We start from the raw sequence: 19,990 nt of genomic DNA, 5'->3' as shown, positions 1-19,990 counted from the left end.
ATGACGGTAGTAGTTTGGTTTTTGGGTTATATATACTTCACAGGCTTTGCTTCTCTGGAGAACCCAGCCTAAGACTGGTGATAAAATTTCATCTCTTATTTTACATTTGGTTATTCTCTCTAACTTCCTTTTTTTTTTTTTTATTAACTTTTATTGAGCTTCAAGTGAACGTTTACAAATCAAGTCAGAGTGTCACATATAAGTTTATATACACCTTACTCCATACTCCCACTTGCTCTCCCCCTAATCAGTCAGCCCTTCCAGTCTCTCGTGACAATTTTGCCAGCTTCCAACTCTCTCTATCCTCCCATCCCCCCTCCAGACAGGAGATGTCAACACAGTCTCAAGTGACCACTTGATATAATTAGCTCACTCTTCATCAGCATCTCTCACCTACCCATTGTCCAGTCCCTTTCATGTCTGATGAGTTGTCTTCGGGGATGGTTCCTGTCCTGTGCCGACAGAAGGTTTGGGGACCATGACCGCCGGGATTCCTCTAGTCTCAATCAGACCATTAAGTATGGTCTTTTTATGCGAATTTGGGGTCTGCATCCCACTGATCTCCTGCTCGCTCAGGGGCTCTCTGTTGCGCTTCCTGTCAGGGCAGTCATCGATTGTGGCTGGGCACCAACTAGTTCTTCTGGTCTCAGGATCATGTAGGTCTCTGGTTCATGTGGCTCTTTCTGTCTCTTGGGCTCTTAGTTGTCATGTGACCTTGGTGTTCTTCATTCTCCTTTGCTCCGGGTGGGTTGAGACCAATTGATGCATCTTAGATGGCCATTTGTTAACATTTAAGACCCCAGACGCCACATTTCAAAGTGGGATGCATTATAGAATTATTTTGCCAATTGACTTAGAAGTCCCCTTAAACCATGGTCCCCAAACCCCTGCCCTTGCTCCGCTGACCTTTGAAGCATTCATTTTATCCCGGAAACTTCTTTGCTTTTTGTCCAGTCCAGTTGAGCTGACCTTCCATGTATTGAGTATTGTCCTTGCCTTCACCTAAAGCAGTTCTTATCTACTAATTAATCGGTAAAAAACCCTCTCCCACCCTCCCTCCCTCCCCCCCCATAACCACAAAAGTATGTGTTCTTCTCAGTTTATACTATTTCTCAAGATCTTATGATAGTGGTCTTGTACAATATTTGTCCTTTTGCCTCTGACTCATTTCGCTCAGCATAATCCCTTCCAGGTTCCTCCATGTTATGAAATGTTTCACAGATTCGTCACTGTTCTTTATCGATGTGTAGTATTCCATTGCGTGAATATACCACAATTTATTTAACCATTCATCTGTTGATGGACACCTTGGTTGCTTCCAGCTTTTTGCTATTGTAAACAGAGCTGCAATAAACATAGGTGTGCATATATCTGTTTGTGTGAAGGCTCTTATTTCTCTAGGGTATATTCTGAGGAGTGGGATTTCTGGGTTGTATGGCAGTTCTATTTCTAACTGTTTAAGATAACGCCAGATAGATTTCCAAAGTGGTTGTACCATTTGACATTCCCACCAGCAGTGTATAAGAGTTCCCATCTCTCCGCAGCCTCTCCAACATTTATTATTTTGTGTTTTTTGGATTAATGCCAGCCTTGTTGGAGTGAGATGGAATCTCATCATAGTTTTAATTTGCATTTCTCTAATGGCTGATGATCGAGAGCATTTTCTCATGTATCTGTTAGCTGCCTGAATATCTTCTTTAGTGAAATGTGTGTTCATATCCTTTGCCCACTTCTTGATTGGGTTGTTTGTCTTTTTGTGGTTGAGTTTTGACAGAATCATATAGATTTTAGAGATCAGGCGCTGGTCGGAGATGTCATAGCTGAAAATTGTTTCCCAGTCTGTAGGTGGTCTTTTTACTCTTTTGGTGAAGTCTTTAGATGAGCATAGGTGTTTGATTTTTAGGAGCTCCCAGTTATCTGGTTTCTCTTCGTCATTTTTGGTAATGTTTTAAATATATATATATATATATATATATTGTATTCTGTTTATGCCTTGTGTTAGGACTCCTAAGGTTGTCCCTATTTTTCCTTCCATGATCTTTATCGTTTTAGTCTTTATGTTTAGGTCTTTGATCCACTTGGACTTAGTTTTTGTGCTTGGTGTGAGGTATGGGTCCTGTTTCATTTTTTTGCAAATGGATATCCAGTTATGCCAGCACCATTTGTTAAAAAGACTATCTTTTCCCCAATTAACTGACTCTGAGCCTTTGTCAAATATCACCTGCTCATATGTGGATGGATTTATATCCGGGTTCTCAATTCTGTTCCACTGGTCTATGTGCCTGTTGTTGTACCAATACCAGGCTGTTTTGACTACTGTGGCTGTATAATAGGTTCTGAAATCAGGTAGAGTGAGGCCTCCCACTTTCTTCTTCTTTTTCAGTAACGCTTTGCTTATCCGAGGCTTCTTTCCCTTCCATATGAAGTTGGTGATTTGTTTCTCTATCACCTTAAAAAATGACATTGGAATTTGGATCGGAAGTGCATTGTATGTATAGACGGCTTTTGGTAGAATAGACATTTTTACTATGTTAAGTCTTCCTATCCATGAGCAAGGTATGTTTTTCCACTTAAGTATGTCCTTTTGAATTTCTTGGAGTAGAGCTTTGTAGTTTTCTTTGTATAGGTCTTTTACATCCTTGGTAAGATTTATTCCTAAGTATCTTATCTTCTTGGGGGCTACTGTGAATGGTATTGATTTGGTATTTCCTCTTCGGTGTTCTTTTTGTTGATGTAGAGGAATCCAAGTGATTTTTGTATGTTTATCATATTTTTTTTTTTTTTATCATATAACCTGAGACTCTGCCAAACTCTTCTATTAGTATAAGATCATGTCATCTGCAAATAGAGATAATTTTACTTCCTCTTTGCCAATCCAGATGCCCTTTATTTCTTTGTCTAGCCTAATTGTTCTGGCTAGGACTTCTAGCACAATGCTGAATAAGAGCGGTGATAAAGGGCATCCTTGTCTGGTTCCCGTTCTCAAGGGAAATGCTTTCAGGTTCTCTCCATTTAGAGTGATGTTGGCTGTTGGCTTTGCATAAATGCCCTTTATTATGTTGAGGAATTTTCCTTCAATTCCTATTTTGGTGAGAGTTTTTATCATAAATGGGTGTTGGACTTTGTCAAATGCCTTTTCTGCATCAATTGATAAGATCATGTGGTTTTTGTCTTTTGTTTTATTTATGTGGTGGATTGCATTAATGGTTTTCCTGATATTAAACCAACCTTGCATACCTGGTATAAATCCCACTTGGTCGTGGTGAATTATTTTTTCGATATGTTGTTGAATTCTATTGGCTAGAATTTTGTTGAGGATTTTTGCATCTATGTTCATGAGGGATATAGGTCTGTAATTTTCTTTTTTTGTGATGTCTTTACCTGGTTTTGGTAACAGGGAGATGGTGGCTTCATAGAATGAGTTGGGTAGTATTCCGTCATTTTCTATGCTTTGAAGTACCTTTAGTAGTAGTGGTGTTAACTCTTCTCTGAAAGTTTGGTAGAACTCTGCAGTGAAGCCGTCCGGGCCAGGGGTTTTTTTTGTTGGGAGTTTTTTGATTACCGTTTCAATCTCTTTTTTTGTTATGGGTCTATTTAGTTGTTCTACTTCTGAATGTGTTAGTTTAGGTAGGTAGTGTTTTTCCAAGAATTCATTCGTTTCTTCTCGGTTTGCAAATTTGTTAGAGTACAATTTTTCGTAATAATCTGATACGATTCTTTTAATTTCAGTTGGGTCTGTTGTGATGTGGCCAATCTCGTTTGTTATTCGGGTTATTTGTTTCCTTTCCTGTATTTCTTTAGTCAGTCTAGCCGATGGTTTATCAATTTTGTTAATTTTTTCAAAAGAACCAGCTTTTGGCTTTGTTAATTCTTTCAATTGTTTTTCTGTTCTCTAATTCATTTAGTTCAGCTCTAATTTTTATTATTTGTTTTCTTCTGGTACCTGATGGATTCTTTTGTTGCTCACTTTCTATTTGTTCAAGTTGTAGGGACAGTTCTCTGATTTGGGCTCTTTCTTTTTGTACGTGTGCATTTATCGATATAAATTGACCTCTGAGCACTGCTTTTGCTGTGTCCCAGAGGTTTTGATAGGAAGTGTTTTCATTCTCATTGCATTCTATGAATTTCCTTATTCCCTCCTTGATGTCTTCTATAACCCAGTCTTTTTTCAAGAGGGTATTGTTCAGTTTCCAAGTATTTGATTTCTTTTCCCTAGTTTTTCTGTTATTGATTTCTAGTTTTATTGCCTTGTGGTCTGAGAAGATGCTTTGTAATATTTCGATGTTTTGGATTCTGCAAAGGTTTGTTTTATGACCTAATATGTGATCTCTTCTAGAGAATGTTCCATGTGCGCTAGAAAAAAAAGTATACTTTGCAGCAGTTGGGTGGAGAGTTCTGTATAAGTCAATGAGGTCAAGATGGTTGATTGTTGTAATTAGGTCTTCCGTGTCTCTATTGAGCTTCTTACTGGATGTCCTGCCCTTCTCCGAAAGTGGTGTGTTGAAGTCTCCTACTATAATTGTGGAGGTGTCTATCTCACTTTTCAGTTCTGTTAAAATTTGATTTATGTATCTTGCAGCCCTGTCATTGGGTGCATAAATATTTAATATGGTTATATCTTCCTGATCAGTTGTCGCTTTTATCATTATGAAGTGTCCTTCTTTATCCTTTGTGGTGGATTTAAGTCTAAAGTCTATTTTGTCAGAAATTAATATTGCTACTCCTCTTCTTTTTTGCTTATTGTTTGCTTGATACATTTTTTTCCCATCCTTTGAGTTTTAGTTTGTTTGTGTCTCTAAGTCTAAGGTGTGTCTCTTGTAGGCAACATATAGATAGATCGTGTTTCTTTATCCAGTCCGAGACTCTCTGTCTCTTTATTGGTGCATTTAGTCCATTTACATTCAGTGTAATTATAGATAAATAAGTGTTTAGTGTTGTCATTTTGATGCTTTTTCATGTGTGTTGTTGACAATTTCATTTTTCCACTTACTTTTTTGTGCTGAGACGCTTTTCTTAGTAAATTGTGAGATCCTTATTTTCATAGTGTTTGACTTTATGTTTGTTGAGTCATTACGTTTTTCTTAGCTTTTATCTTGAGTTATGGAGTTGTTATACCTCTTTGTGGTTACCTTAATATTTACCCCTATTTTTCTAAGTAAAAACCTAACTTGTATTGTCCTATATCACCTTGTATCACTCTCCATATGGCAGTTCTATGCCACCTGTATTTAGTCCCTCTTTTTGGTTATTGTGATCTTTTACGTATTGACTTCAAAGATTCCCTGTTATGAGCATTTTTTTTGTTTTCTTTTTAATTAATCTTAATTTGTTTTTGTGATTTCCCTATTTGAGTTGATATCAGGATGTTCTGTTCTGTGACCTTGTGTTGTGCTGGTATCTGATATTATTGGTTTTCTGACCAAACAATTTCCTTTAGTATTTCTTGTAGCTTTCGTTTGGTTTTTGCAAATTCTCTAAGCTTGTGTTTATCTGTAAATATCTTAATTTTGCCTTCATATTTCAGAGAGAGTTTTGCTGGATATATGATCTTTGGCTAGCAGTTTTTCTCCTTCAGTGCTCTGTATATGTCATCCCATTGCCTTCTTGCCTGCATGGTTTCTGCTGAGTAGTCTGAACTTATTCTTATTGATTCTCCCTTGAAGGAGACCTTTCTTTTATCTCTGGCTGCTTTTAAAATTTTCTCTTTATCTTTGGTTCTGGCAAGTTTGATGATAATATGTCTTGGTGTTTTTCTTTTTGGATCAATCTTAAATGGGTTTCGATGAGCATCTTGGATAGATATCTTTTCATCTTTCATGATGTCAGGGAAGTTTTCTGTCAGCAGATCTTCAACTATTTTCTCTCTGTTTTCTGTGCTCCCTCCCTGTTCTGGGACTCCAATCACACGCAAGTTATCTTTCTTGATAGAGCCCCACATGATTCTTAGGGTTTCTTCATTTTTTTTAATTCTTTTATCTGATTTTTTTTCAGCTATGTTGGTGTTAATTCCCTGGTCCTCCAGATGTCCCAGTCTTCGTTCTAATTGCTTGAGTCTGCTCCTCTGACTTCCTATTGCGTTGTCTAATTCTGTAATTTTATTGTTAATCTTTTGGATTTCTACATGCTATGTCTCTATGGATTCTTGCAACTTATTAATTTTTCCACTATGTTCTTGAATAATCTTTTTGAGTTCTTCAACTCTTTTATCAGTGTGTTCCTTGGCTTTTCCTGCAGTTTGCCTTATTTCACTTCTGAGGTCATCCCTGATGTCTTGAAGCATTCTGTAAATTAGTTTTTTATATTCTGTATCTGATAATTCCAGGATTGTATCTTCATTTGGGAAAGATTTTGATTCTTTTGTTTGGGGGGTCGTAGAAGCTGTCATGGTCTGCTTCTTTATGTGGTTTGATATCGACTGCTGTCTCCAAGCCATCACTAAGATATAGTAGTGGTTTATTCTATAATTGCTCACTGAGTCTTATCTTGTTTTGTTTTCTTTCAATATACGTGGATGGGCTACTAGATTGTGCTGTCTTGTTTGTTGTAGCCCTTGACTTACTTATGACCTATTACCAGCTGGTTTGGGCTGTTGCCAGATATATATGCCTGAGTCTATTCACTATTCTTGAGTAGAATCTGATTTTGGGTCATCAAGTGTGTGCTGCACCCTAACACCAATCCACCTCGAGAAGTAGTGGTGATAGTTGTGTGCACCAGATTCTATTAGCAGCTGGGGTTCACCCTCCGGGGGGGCAGGATGCTGACAGGCTTCCCCCAAGTGTCAGTGAGGTAGGTGTGTCTCTATTCCTGTAGCACCTTGGTGGGAGGGCACTGCAGCTGTACCTTAGGCCTCCAATGCAAGTACGTCTACTGATTGGTAGGTGTCACCCTCCTTAGACCCCTAAGGCAAGAGGCTAGGTGGTCTGGGGGGAGCTTCAGCCCTCAGTTCCCTGTTGTGGGTCAGTGAGGGCTCTGTTGAATAAGCAGAGATATCAGACCTGGGAAACTTGTTTTTCTAGAAAATCCGCTAAAAAAAAAAATGCAATCAGTTCCCTATCAGAACTGCCTTTGCATTATAACCGCCACCTTGTTCCCTGTAAGGATGAAAGTCCGAGATTTGGATCATATATGCTTGGCTGTAGTTGTTTCTGTGTTTTTAGTCCAATTAGGGATGGATTTTTGGTCCCTGGGTTTTTTGTGGTTCCTTCTCTTAGGCCGGAAGAATGGGTCAGGAAAAGACCAAAAAAAAAAAAGGGAAAAGGAAAGCCTCCGCGGAGCCGGAGCCGTTCTCCCTCTGGCTCAGGAAATTCCAATGTTAATGAAGCCGCTTGGGAAGGGTGGGGGAGGGTTCAGAGAAACAGGAGAGTAACACCCCGGAATATAGCCAAAGTTGCTTATCTTGCTTGGAATGACTATTTTATCTGAGATTCCCGAGGGGCATGTCACCTATGTGTGCTGGCTGTGTGAAGATTGCCCCTGAGGGTCCGGCCCGCTGAAGCCGCGGTCAGATCCTCCGCTGCCAGTCCAAAGCCCAGCATCAAGGTTCCCCTGCTGTGATGCTGCACTCCTGGCTTCAAAATCAGTCGCTGCCTCCCAGGGACTTTTCGTCCCCCTAGCAGCATTGCCAAGCCGTCCCCGCGGACCAGCTGGGCCCCCTCCCGGGGTTAGTTCAGGGGAGTAGGGCTACGCCCCGTGCTTGCGCCATGACAGTGCCCAGTCAAAAGCCCGGCGCCAAGGTTCCCCGGCTGGGACGCTGCACTCCCGGCTCCAAAACCAGTCACTGCCTCCCGGGGACTTCTCCCACCAGCCGCGTCGCCAGGCCGCCTGAGCGGACCGGCTGGGCCCCCTCCCGGGGTCAGTTCAGAGGGGTAGGGCTGCGCCCCTTGTTTGAGCCGTCACAAGATTTTGAGTTCAGCTCCCCTGGGCCCAGATCTAAGCTCTGCGCCAAGGTTACCTGACTGGGACGCTGGCTCCAGGCTCCAAAAACAGTTGCTGCTTCCCGGTATTTGTTCGTTCTCCGTCTCTAAATCTGTGTTTGTTGTTCAGCATTCCTAGATTGTTATGTATGTGATCGATTCACTTGTTTTTCTGAGTCTTTGTTGCAAGAGGGATCCGACGTAGCGTCTACCTAGTCCGCCATCTTGACCCCGCCTGACACTTAATCTTATTGGGGATCCTTTGTATGTGGCTTTGCTTCTCTCTCCCTGCTTTCAGGATTCTCTCTTTCTCTTTAGTTTCTGAGAGCCTAATTATGGTGTGTCTTGGTGTAGATCTCTTTGAGTTTATCCTGCTTGGGGTTCTCTGAGCTTTTTGGTTTAGTTGGGATTTGAAAGTTCCAGATGTCATTTCTCAACTTTCAGTCTCTCCCAAACACACCAGAGAACACTGTGTTTAGTCAGGCCACCAGCGGGCACTGTCACTCAGGTGAGCTATCAGGTACTGGTCTGGCTGTCCATCAAGGCGCACAGTCCCCTCTTTCTGGTTATTACTCCCTTCCACTCTCTGTTTCTGCATTCACATTTTTTAGTCAGAAAACCCATGGCACATGCCCAGAAAGCCCCCTTCAGTTTTGCCCTCTGGTTTTGCTGAAGGTTTCCTTCCCTGCTCTGTGGTGTCTGCTTATAACTGAGCTGGCATTCAGGGAAAGCACAGGCAGACTTTCTTCTGTTTCAAGAGGAGGAGAGGCTGGAACTCCCCAGAAGGACCTCAGAGAGATCTGTCATTGTTGGTTTCATAACCCCAGTGACCCTGTGGTGGTTGGGGAAGGAGCTTCCACTTAGGTGATGCACCTCTTGACTCCACTACTCTACAGGGATCCTCCTGTAGGAGTTTGTATCACTCTAGCAGCCAATAGTTACCAATTGGCAGAGAGAGAAGCACACTCCACTGAACCTCCAGGGCGGTCTGCATTGTTGCTATCAGAGCCCACCATGAGTATATTGGCTGTGGATGTAGACTCCACTCAATATGTCCACTTCCAGCACACAGCAGCCTCAGTCAGCAGTCCTCAGCACTAACCATAAGACAGAGAAGGCAGACCCAAACTGAACCCCAGGGAGGTTTGTCCTGTTGGTTTTAGAGGCCTGAGCTATGGGGTGCACAAGGAGGCAGGTGGAGTGATTATGAGAGCAGACTTCACTGCAGGGGCCTTCTGTGGCAGTTTGCAATGGCCTGGCAACCAGCAATTACTAGGTGGGGGAAGAGGTGTCATGCTCTGACCAGATCCTGGTGGAGGTCTGCCTTGTTGTATCCAAGTCCCCCCAGTAGATTGTTGGCTGTGAGTCCAGCCTCCACTCAAGGCTCCTGCTTCCTAACACACAGAAGCTTCAGTCAGCAGTCCTCAGTGTTAACTGGAACTGGGGGCAGACTAACCCTAATTGACCCCCAGGGAGGTATGGCTTGTTGGTTTCAGAGACCAGAGGTATGGGGCACTTAGGGAGGTGGTACAGTGCTGACTATGGGAACAGGATCTTTCTGTAGCAATTCACAGCAGGCTTGCAGGTGACAGTGTCTGGGTCAGGGAGGGGCTGTCACACCCCAAATGGACCTCCAGGAAGGTCTGCCTTGTGGCTATCAAAGCCCTCCCTGTAGTATATTGGCCGTGGGTGTAGCCTCCAATAAAGATGCCTACTTCAGGTCCTCAGCACAGACCTGAACTGACCCCCTGGGAGGTCTGTTCTGTTGGTTTCAGAGGTCTGAGCAATGGGGTGCTTAGGGAGGTCAGTAGAGTGTTTACTACAGGAGCAGACTCCACTGCATGGGCCTTCTGTATCAATTCACAATTGGCTTACAGCCAACAGTGTCCAGGTGGCAGAGGTGCTGACACACTCTAAATAGACCCCTGGGGAGGTCTACTTTGTTGCTATCAGAGCCCCCCCCACCACTAAATATGTTGGCTGTGAGTGTAACATCCACTAAAGATGCCTACTTCTTAGCACACGGCAGCCTTAGCAGTCATCAGCACTGACTGAAGTGAGGAGCAGACAGATCAGAACTGACTCCCCAGTAGGCCTGTCCTGTTGGTTTCAGAGGCCTGAGCTATGGGGTGCACAGGGTGGCAGGTAGAGTGTTGACTAAGAGAGCAGACATCACTACACAGGCCTTTATCAAACAATACTGTAAATATCATGCACAAGTAAAATTTTGGTGATGCAGTTGAGGCAGTACATTGACAGGGAACTGCCAGAAGTTTAAGCCCGATTCAGAAGAGGGCACCGAACAAGGCACATCGTTGCTAATGTCAGATGGATCTTGACTGAAAGCAGAAAGTACTAGAAAAATGTTTACCTGTGTTTTATTGACTATGCAAAGGCATTTGACTGTGTGGATCATAACAAATTATGGATAACATTGCAAAGAATGGGAATTCCAGAACACTAAATTGTACTCATCAGGAACCTGCACATAGAGTAAGAGGCAGTCATTGAAACAGAACAAGGAGATACTGCGTGGTTTAAAGTCAGGAAAGGTGTGTGTCAGGGTTGTAGCCTTTCACTATAGTTATTCAATCTGTATGGTAAGCAAATAATCTGAGAAGCTGTACTACATGAAGAAGAATGTGACATCAGGATTGGAGGAGGACTCATTAACAACCTGAGTTAGGTAGATGACACAACCTTGCTTTCTGAAAGCAAAGAGGAATTGAAACACTTACTGATGAAGATCAAAGACTGCAGCCTTCAGTATGGATTACACCTTAACATAAACAAAGCAAAACCCTCGCAACTGGACCAGTAAGCAACATCATGATAAAGGAAGAAAGGCTTGAAATTGTCAAGGATTTCGTTTTACTTGGATACACAATCAATGTCCATGGCAGCAGCAGTCAGGAAATCAAATGACAAGTTGCACTGTGCAAATCTGCTGCAAAAAATCTCCTTAAAATGTTGAAAAGCAAAGATGTCACATTGAGAACTAGATGCACCAAAGTAGAATGTAGAACATTTTTGTTATATACTGTGTTATGCCAATTGAGCTGGATGTTCCCCTAGACCATGGTCCCCACAGCCCTCAGCTCAGCAATTCAGTCCCTCAGGGAGTTTGAATGTGTCTGGGGGGCTTCCATGACCTTGCCTTGTGCACGTTGTGCTGGCTTCCCCAGTACTGTATACTGTCTTACCCTTCACCAGCGTTACCACTTATCTATTGTCTATTTAGTGTTTTTCCATCCCCACCCTCCCCCTCCTTTGTAACCGTCAAAGATTGTTTCTTTTTGTGTGTAAACCTTCTCATGAGTTTTTACAGTAATGGTCTCATACAATATTTGTCCTTTTGTGATTGACTTATTTCACTTAGCATAATGCCCTCCAGATTCATTCAAGTTATGAGATGCTTCACAGATTCATTGTTGTTCTTTATTGTTGCATAATATTCCATCCTGTGTATGTACCACAGTTTGATTATCCATTCCTCTGTTGATGGGCATCTAGGTGGTTCCCAACTTTTTGCTATTGTGAGCAATGCTGCAATGAACATGGGTGTGCATATGTCTAGTCGTGACAACTCTTATTTCTCTAGGATATATTCTTAGGCGTGGTATTGCTGGTTCATATGGTTTTTTTAAGGAAGCACCACATCGTTTTCCAAAATTGATGTATCATTTTGCATTCCCACCAGCAGTGTATAAGAGTTTCTATCTCCCTGCAGCCTCTCCAACATTTGTTATTTCCCTTTTTTTTTTTTTTTTTTAATTTGTGCCAGTAATGCTGGGGTGAGACGGTATCTCATTGTGGTTTTCATTTGCATTTCTTTAATGGCTAGTGATTGTGAGCATTTCCTCATGTGTCTGTTGGCTGCTTAAACGTCCTCTTTGGTGAGGTGTCTGTTCATTTCCTTTGCCCATTTTTTTAATTGGATTGTCTTTTGTTGTTGAGGTGTTGGATTTTCTTGTAGATTTTGGAGATTAAAACTTTGTCTGATCTGTAATAGCCAAAAAAATTTTTTTCCCATTCTGTAGGTTCTCTTTTTACCTTTTTGTTGAAGTCTTTTAATGAGCAGAAGTGTTTAATTTTTAGAAGATCCCGGTTATCTAGCTTATCTTCCGGTGTTTATATATTGTTAGTTATGGTTAGTATCCTGTTAATGCCATGTATTTGGGCCTTTAGCATTGATCTTATTTTTTCTTCCATGAAATTCATAGTTTTTGGTTTTGTATTTAGGTCTTTGATTCATTTTGAGTTAGTTTTTGTGTATGGTGTGAGGTATGGGTCCTGTTTATTTATTTATTTTTTTGTATGGACATCCAGTTTTGGCAGCACCATTTGTCAAAAAGACAGTCTTTTCCCCATTTGATGGACTTTGGGCCCTTGTTGAAGATCAGGTGACCGTAGCCAAAAACCAAACCCACTGCTGTTGAGTAGATTCCGACTCATAGCGACCCTATAGAACAGAGTAGAACTGACCCATAGAGTTTCCAAAGAGCACCTGGCGGATTCAAACTGCTGACCTCTTGGTTAGCAGCAGTAGCACTTAACCACTACGCCACCAGGGTTTCCTAGGTAACCATTGGTGGAGGGATTTACAATTCTGTTCCATTGGTCAAAGTATTCCTCATTGTACCAGTACCAGGCTGCTCTGACTACCATAGTTGTATAGTAGGTTCTGAGGCTCAGGTAACGTGAGCCCTCCTACTTTATTCTTCTGCAATAGTGATTTATTTAGCCGAGGCTTCTTCCCTTTCCATATAAAGTTAATGATAAGTTTTTCCATCTCTTTAAAGAATGTTGTTGGTATTTGGATTGGAATTGCATAGTATTTGTAAATAGCTTCAGGTAGAATTGTCATTTTCACAGTGTTGAGTCTACCTATCCATGAGCATGGTATGTTTTTCCATTAAGCCACGTGTCATGGATTGAATCATGCCCCCCTAAAAATGTGTGTATGAACCTGGTTACACCATAATTCCCAGTATTGTGTGGTTGTCTTCCATTTTGTGATTGTAATTTTATGTTGAGAGGATTAGGGTAAGATTGTAACACCACCCTTGCTCAGGTCATCTACCTGATCCAAGGTAAAGGGAGTTTCTCTGGGGTGTGGCCTGCATCACCTTTTATGTCTCAAGAGGTAAAAGGAAAGGGAAGCAAGCAGGGAGTGGGGACCTCATACCACCAAGAAAGCAGCACCAGGAGCAGAGCACATCCTTTGGACCCGGGGTCCCTGCACCTGAGAAGCTCCTTGACCAGGCGAAGATTGAGAACAAGGACCTTCCTCCAGAGTCAACAGAGAGAGAAAGACTTCCCCTGGAGCCGACTCCCTGAATTTCAACTTGTAACCTATTAGACTGTGAGAAAATAAATTTTACTTTGTTAAAGCCATCCACTTGTGGTATTTCTGTTATAGCAGCACTAGACAACTAAGACAACACGGTATTTCCAATCACCTCATACACATATGAAAGTTGGGCAATGAGTAAGGAAGACTGAAGAAGAATTGACGTCTTTGAATTACAGTGTTGGCAAAGAATATTAAATATAGCATGGACTGCCAGAAGAACGAACAAATCTGTCTTGGAGGAAGCACAGCCAGAATGCTCCTTAGAAGTAAGGATGACGAGACTTCATTTCACATACTTTGGACATGTTATCAGGAGGGACCAGCCCCTGGAGAAGAACATCATGGTTGGCAAAGTAGAGGGTCAGTGAAAAAGAGGAATACCCTCAACCAGATGGATGTGTGACCAAATAGCTTGCAATGCAAAGAACACACCATCTGAGTTATTCCAGCCAAAAACACATAAGCAGGGACTAAATGTGAGAAAAAAATCAGAAAAACCCAAAAAAATTACACAATATGACTGGCCTATAAGCTTCAAAATGTCAAGGTCATGAAAATGAAGAAAAAAACAGACATTTTTCAAGATTAAAGACTCTAAAGAGACATGACAACTTGGCGTAACATGTGATCTTGGATTGAATTCTTTGAAATGAAGGTTGTTACTTAAACAAAAAAAAAAAAAAAAAAAAACTTGTTGCTGTCAAGTCGAGTCTACTCGATAGCAACCCTGCAGGACAGAGTAGAATTGCCGCATGGGATTTCCAAAGAGCAGCTGGTGGATTCAAACTGCCGATCTTTTGCTTAGCAGTTATAGCTCTTAACCATTTTGCCACCAGGGTCCCTGTTACTTAGACAGTCGATAAAAAAAAATTTTAATAATTTATTTTATTTTTGTTGTTGAGAATATACACAGCAGAACATGCTGATTTAACAGTTTCTACATGTACAATTCAGTGACATTGATTACAATCTTTGAGCTGTGCAACCATTATCGCCCTCCTTTTCTGAGTTGCTCTTCGTCCATTAACATAAACTCACAGCCCACTATGGTTCTTATCTAATCTTTAGAGTTGCTACTGTCAATTTAATCCCATATTGTTAAATCTTAAAGAGCATAATGTTCAAAGTAGACATTCTTTAGTAGTTAGGCTAAACTATTGTTTAGTTTTAAGAAGACTTCAGGAGATATTTTTGGTTTAAGTTTGAAGATTATCTCACAGAAATAGTTTCAAGGGTTCTCCCCTCCTCTGTGGTTCCAGAAAGTCTGGGTTTCATGATAATTTGAAATTATATTCTGCAATTTCCACTTTTTGATTAGGACTCTTCTATGGAATCTTTGATCAACGTGTTCAACAGCACCAAACCATTTATGAAATTTGAATGGGTTCTCTGGGCAAAAGGTATACAAGAATTTTTCCAATATTTCTCAAAGTTTGAAACAGTTTCCAAATAAACTATTTTTGAAATTTAGAAGGCCAGGGTGATGATCCACAGCCCCTAGAACAGTGTCTGGCTCAACTATAGGTGAAAGAATTTTCTATTAAAGATTTTTACAAGTAGAGTAATGTCAGCAAAAATGGTGGAGTAAGGACCTCCAAAAGTTTGCCCCTCCATAAAAGCAAAAAAAAAAAAAAAAAAAACTGCCCAAAATTGTCAGAATCAACATCTTTGGAACTTTGGAAATTAACCAAAGGTTTGCAGCAACTCAGGAAGTATTTATTGAAGAAAAACAGGTGACTCTTGGTTAAGAACAGCAAGATTTGTAGCATTTTAATTTGCTCTAGTCCCATCTCCCACTCTCCAGCTCAGTGGTAGCCTTGGAAATTAACAGTCTGAATTCCAGACCAGCTTGGCACTCACTGGAGGAAGAAAAAGAAGGAGGGAACTGTTTCAAAGCTTCATTCCCAAAGAATTGACTTTATCTGACCTGGAAAGGTTCCTGGGTGGCTCAAACAATTTGCGCTAGACTACCCACCTAAAGGCTGGTGATTGAAACCCACCCAGTGGTGATGCAGAAGAAAGCCCTGGTAATCTGCTTCTGTAAAGATTACAGCCAAGAAAATCCTATGGAGCAGTTCTACTCTGTAACACTTCAGTTGCCGCAAGACGGAAGGGCAATGGGTTTGGGTTTTTCAGATTTGGTGGTTATTTCCTTTTTCATTCCACTTTTGCTCTCTTTCTTTCTAGATCAGGTTTATGAGTATTATCTTTAATACTGGTCTTTTCAAAATACTGTCTTTTTAACTTACCTTCTGCTACTAACTTTCATTTCCTAGTTTATTGATTTGATTTTTTAATCTTTATTTTTCTGCTTTCTAGATTCATTTGGCTGATTGGGCTCTCTTTTTCTAGTTTTTTAAAGATATACTGAGGTGGAACAAAGTGGGAGGCCTCACTCTACCTGATTTTAGAACCTATTATACTTCCACCGTAGTCAAAACAGCCTGGTACTGGTACAACAACAGATACATAGACCAATGGAACAGAATTGAGAATCCAGACATAAACCCATCCACATATGAGCAGCTGATATTTGACAAAAGCCCAAAGTCAGTTAAAAAGGGAAAAGATGGACTTTTTAACAAATGGTGCTGGCATAACTGGATATCCATCTGCAAAAAAATGAAACAAGACCCATACCTCATACCATGCATAAAAACTAACTCAAAAGGATCAAAGACCTAGATATAAAATCTAAAACAATAAAGATCATGGAAGAAAAAATAGGGACAATGCTAGGACCCCTAATATATGACATAAACAGTATATAAAACATCACTAAAATGCAGAAGAGAAATTAGATAACTGGGAGCTCCCAAAAACAAAACACCTATGCTCATCCAGTGACTTCACCAAAAGAGTAAAAAGATTACCTACAGACTGGGAAAAAGTTTTTAGCTATGACATTTTTAATCTCTAAAATCTACATGATACTGTAAAAGCTCAACTACAAAAAGACAACCCAATTAAAAAATGGGCAAAGGATATGAACAGACACTTCACTAAAGAAGACATTCAGGTTAGCTAACAGATAAATGAGGAAATGCTCACGATCAGTAGCCATTAGAAAAATTCAAATCAAAACTACAATGAGATTCCATCTCACTCCAACAAGGCTGGCATTAAACCAAAAAACAATAATAAATGTTGGAGAGTTGTGCAGAGACTAGAACACTTACACACTGCTGGTGGGAAGGTAAAATGGTACAACCACTTCGGAAATGGATTTGGTGCTTCCTTAAAAAGCTGGAAATAGAACTACCATACTATCCAGCAATCCCACTCCTTGGAATATATCCTAGAGAAATAAGAGCCTTTACAAGAACAGATACATGCACACCCGTGTTCATTGCAGCACTGTTCACAACACCAAAAAGATGGAAGCAACCAAGGTGCCCATCAACAGATGAATGGATAAATTATGGTATAGTCACACAATGGAATACTACACTTCGATAAAGAACAGTGATGAATCCATGAAACATTTCATAACATGGAGGAATCTGGAAGGCATTATGCTGAGTGAAATTAGTCAGTTGCAAAAGGACTAATATTGTATAAGACCACTGTTATAAGAACTGGAGAAATAGTTTAAACAGAGAAGAAAATATTCTTTGATGGTTACAAGACGGGGGGAGGGAAGGATGGAGAGAAAAGGGTTTTCACTAATTAGATAGTAGATAAGAACTATTTTAGGTGAAGGGAAAGACAACACACAATACAGAAGAGGTCAGCACAACTGGAATAACCAAAAGCTAAGAAGTTTCCTGAATAAACTGAATGCTTCAAAGGCCAGCATAGCAGGGGCGGAGGTTTGGGGACCATAGTTTCAGGGGACATCTAAGTCAATTGGCATTGTAAAATCTATTAAGAAAACATTCTGCATCCCACTTTGGAGAGTGGCATCTGGGGTCTTAAATGCTAGTAAGTGGCCATCTAAGATGCATCGATTGGTCTCAATCCACCTGGAACAAAGGAGAATGAAAAACGCCAAAGATACAAGGTAATTATGAGCCCAAGAGACAGAAAGGGCCACATAAACCGGAGACTACATCAGCTTGAGACCAGAGGAACTAGATGGTGCCTGGCTAAAATCGATGACTGCCCTGAAGGGGAACACAATAGAGAGCCCCCAAGGGAACAGGAGAGCAGTGGGATGCAGACCTCAAATTCTCATAAAAAGATCAGACTTATTGGTCTGACTGAGACTAGAAGGACCCCAGAGGTCATGGTCCCCAGACCTTCTGTTAACCCAAGACAGGAACCATTCCCAAAACCAAGTCTTCAAACAGGGATTGGACTAGACTATGGGATAGAAAATGATACTGGCGAGGAGTGAGCTTCTGAGATGAAGTAGACACATGAGACTACGTGGGCAGCAGCTCCTGACTGGAGAAGGGATGAGAGAACAGAGGGGTCAGAAGCTGGCCGAATGGACACTAAAAAGGAGACTGGAGGGAAGGAGTGTGCTGTCTCATCAGAGGGAGAGCAACTAGGAGTATATACCAAGATGTATATAAGTATTGGTATGGAAGACTGACTTGGTTTGTAAACTTTCACTTGAAGCACAATAAAAATTAAAAACATATATATGCACAGCAAAAAAAAAAAAAAGATACACTGAGGTACTGAAACCCGAGTCAAGAGAAAATAAACAAACAAAAAAAACCCACTGCCATCAAGTTGATTCCGACTTATAGTGACCCTATAAAGGAGTAGAACTGCCCCCTAGAGTTTCCAAGGAGTGCCTGGTGGATTCAAACTTTTGACCTTTTGGTTAGCAGCCATAGTGCTTAACCACTACGCCAGGAGGGTTTCCCAAGAAAGGACAGGAGGTGTTTAAGTCTGTCAAGATAGTCCAGACCTAGGTGGGATATCTTGCCACGGTCCCTCCTTTTCTTCTCTGTGACTGATAATGAGACGGGATTGTGGATGGACTTCATGGGAGGAGAACCCTGGTGTGAAACAGAGCTCAAATGCCCTAATATCCTGGACTCTGGCACATCTCTGACAGGAGGAAAGTAGATACGTATGATAAGTTCCCAGGAGGCTTGTTTCTGACAGAGACTCAACTGTGTGGCAGGTGTCCTAATCCTTATATCATAGTTGCAATTGTGAACTCATAGCTCTCCCCCTCACTCATCTTACTCATACCAGGCCTTGGGAAGCAGAGAAATCAGGGCTAATGAAACATCTATAGACAAGTCATGGGGATTCAATTTTGTGTAAGAGACATGGCCACATATACCAAGAGGGCTGGGGGTGGGAGAGAATCACCCTGGACTTTGTAAGTCTTGGGGAAAGAGGAGACGCTAAGGCCTTTGTGCCTTTGTGCAAAGCCATAGGGAGAAACATCGGTCTTAACCCACTCATGCATTTCCCATTTAAATCTGATTATAGAAGGACGGCAATTTCATTACAATTGTTATTGAGAGTGTAGAAGAGACAATAGAATGGCAGCAGAAGACGAAGCTTGTCAAGGTAGGCAAAAACTCCATGTAGTTAAGAGAAACCCAGAACGTTAAAATCTGTGCCCTAAGGGTGTGAGATTGTGTCTTTTAGGGATCCAGAGTCTAAAGTAATGAAGGTTCAACTCAATATTGGCTCATTTTCCCTCCATCCCCATCCCTGAGTCTGGGTTTGGCTGTGATATGGAGAGTGGCTGGGGAGAATGAAAACCATCAAGAAATGTATAGGCTGGAAGGTGAGAATGTTCAAAATATGGGCAGGCTGGGAGTAGACTATAGGGCGAGAGTGTGAAAATCCATCACAGTATCATAGTACATTGCCGTGACAGAGAGGTCAGCCAGTGGTGGTTTGGGACTGGAATTAGCAGAGAATAACTAGGCAAAACTACAGTGAGGTCAAACTTCCCAAACCCAATTAACACTGAACAGGTGGAGTGTGACTAAGTCTCTCACACCCCTAATGTATCTTTCTAGCTACTAATTGCTTTTTCCCTGATCTATGTACCTGTGAGGTATCAAGGGGTCTGTAACTCTGAGTACAAGGTGATGTGTCCATAATGGCAGAGGCAGACTACCATCCTAGTTTTCTAGCTCCAAGTCAATGTCGTGCTAACTCCCCTGAACTCTCTGAGGAAAGGTTGACTGTTGAGAGAACCCAGGCCTCTCCTAGGAAGACCCTGGAAGCTGGTGGCAGGAAGTTGCCTGAGTGGCCTCTTTTATCTCTGCCTAGAAATATACAACGAAAAGAGACAGGGCAGCTAGAAAGATTCAGGCCTGGTGGCGTGGCACACTGGTGCGCCGAACGCTGCTGCACGCGGCCCTCAGTGCCTGGATCATTCAGTGCTGGTGGCGGCTGATGCTGGCAAGGCAGCTGGAGAGGAAGCGGCGCGCAGCCCTGATTGCTTATGCAAAGAAAGAGTGGGCAGTGGTTAAGCTTCAGTCTTTGGTCCGTATGTGGCGCATCCACTGGCGATACTGCCAGGTGCTCAACGCTATCTATGTCATCCAATGCCACTGGAAATGCCACACCTGCCAGACCTGCTCTCTGCTCCGGGGCCACTGTGTGGTCACAACTACTCACCTGCAGTTCCACATTGAGGTCATTAATCCCTAAAGACTGGTGAGAAGGGGCATTGTGTTGCCTATGCCCAGTAAAGGTCTAACGAACCTGATCTGCTGTGTCTTATGATGTCTCAGATATCTAGTGCTGCTATAAAAGAAATACCACAAGTGGATGGCTTTAACGAAGA

The 19,990-nt window shown here is 41.6% G+C and overlaps 1 protein-coding gene across 1 annotated transcript; it reads left to right on the top strand.

The window, feature by feature from the left end:
- IQCF2 (IQ motif containing F2) lies at positions 1-19,883 on the top strand. Its single transcript, XM_064275186.1, has 3 exons — positions 1-6; positions 18,673-18,753; positions 19,471-19,883. Exons 1-3 carry the CDS (start codon positions 1-3, stop codon positions 19,852-19,854), a joined length of 471 nt encoding a protein of 156 aa, XP_064131256.1. The 3' UTR covers positions 19,855-19,883.
- The last annotated feature ends 107 nt before the right edge of the window (positions 19,884-19,990 follow it).

Source organism: Loxodonta africana, chromosome 22 (assembly GCF_030014295.1).
Source record: "Loxodonta africana isolate mLoxAfr1 chromosome 22, mLoxAfr1.hap2, whole genome shotgun sequence".
NCBI classification, from domain to species: Eukaryota; Metazoa; Chordata; class Mammalia; order Proboscidea; family Elephantidae; genus Loxodonta; species Loxodonta africana.
Note: the sequence above shows the minus strand (reverse complement) of the source record. Positions and strands in the feature narration are given on the sequence as shown.

Excerpts from the sequence above, each read along its gene's own strand:
- IQCF2 (XM_064275186.1), top strand. Across the intron at positions 18,754-19,470 it reads AGAAGACGAAGCTTGTCAAG|AAATATACAACGAAAAGAGA; the intron begins GTAGGCAAAAAC and ends ATCTCTGCCTAG.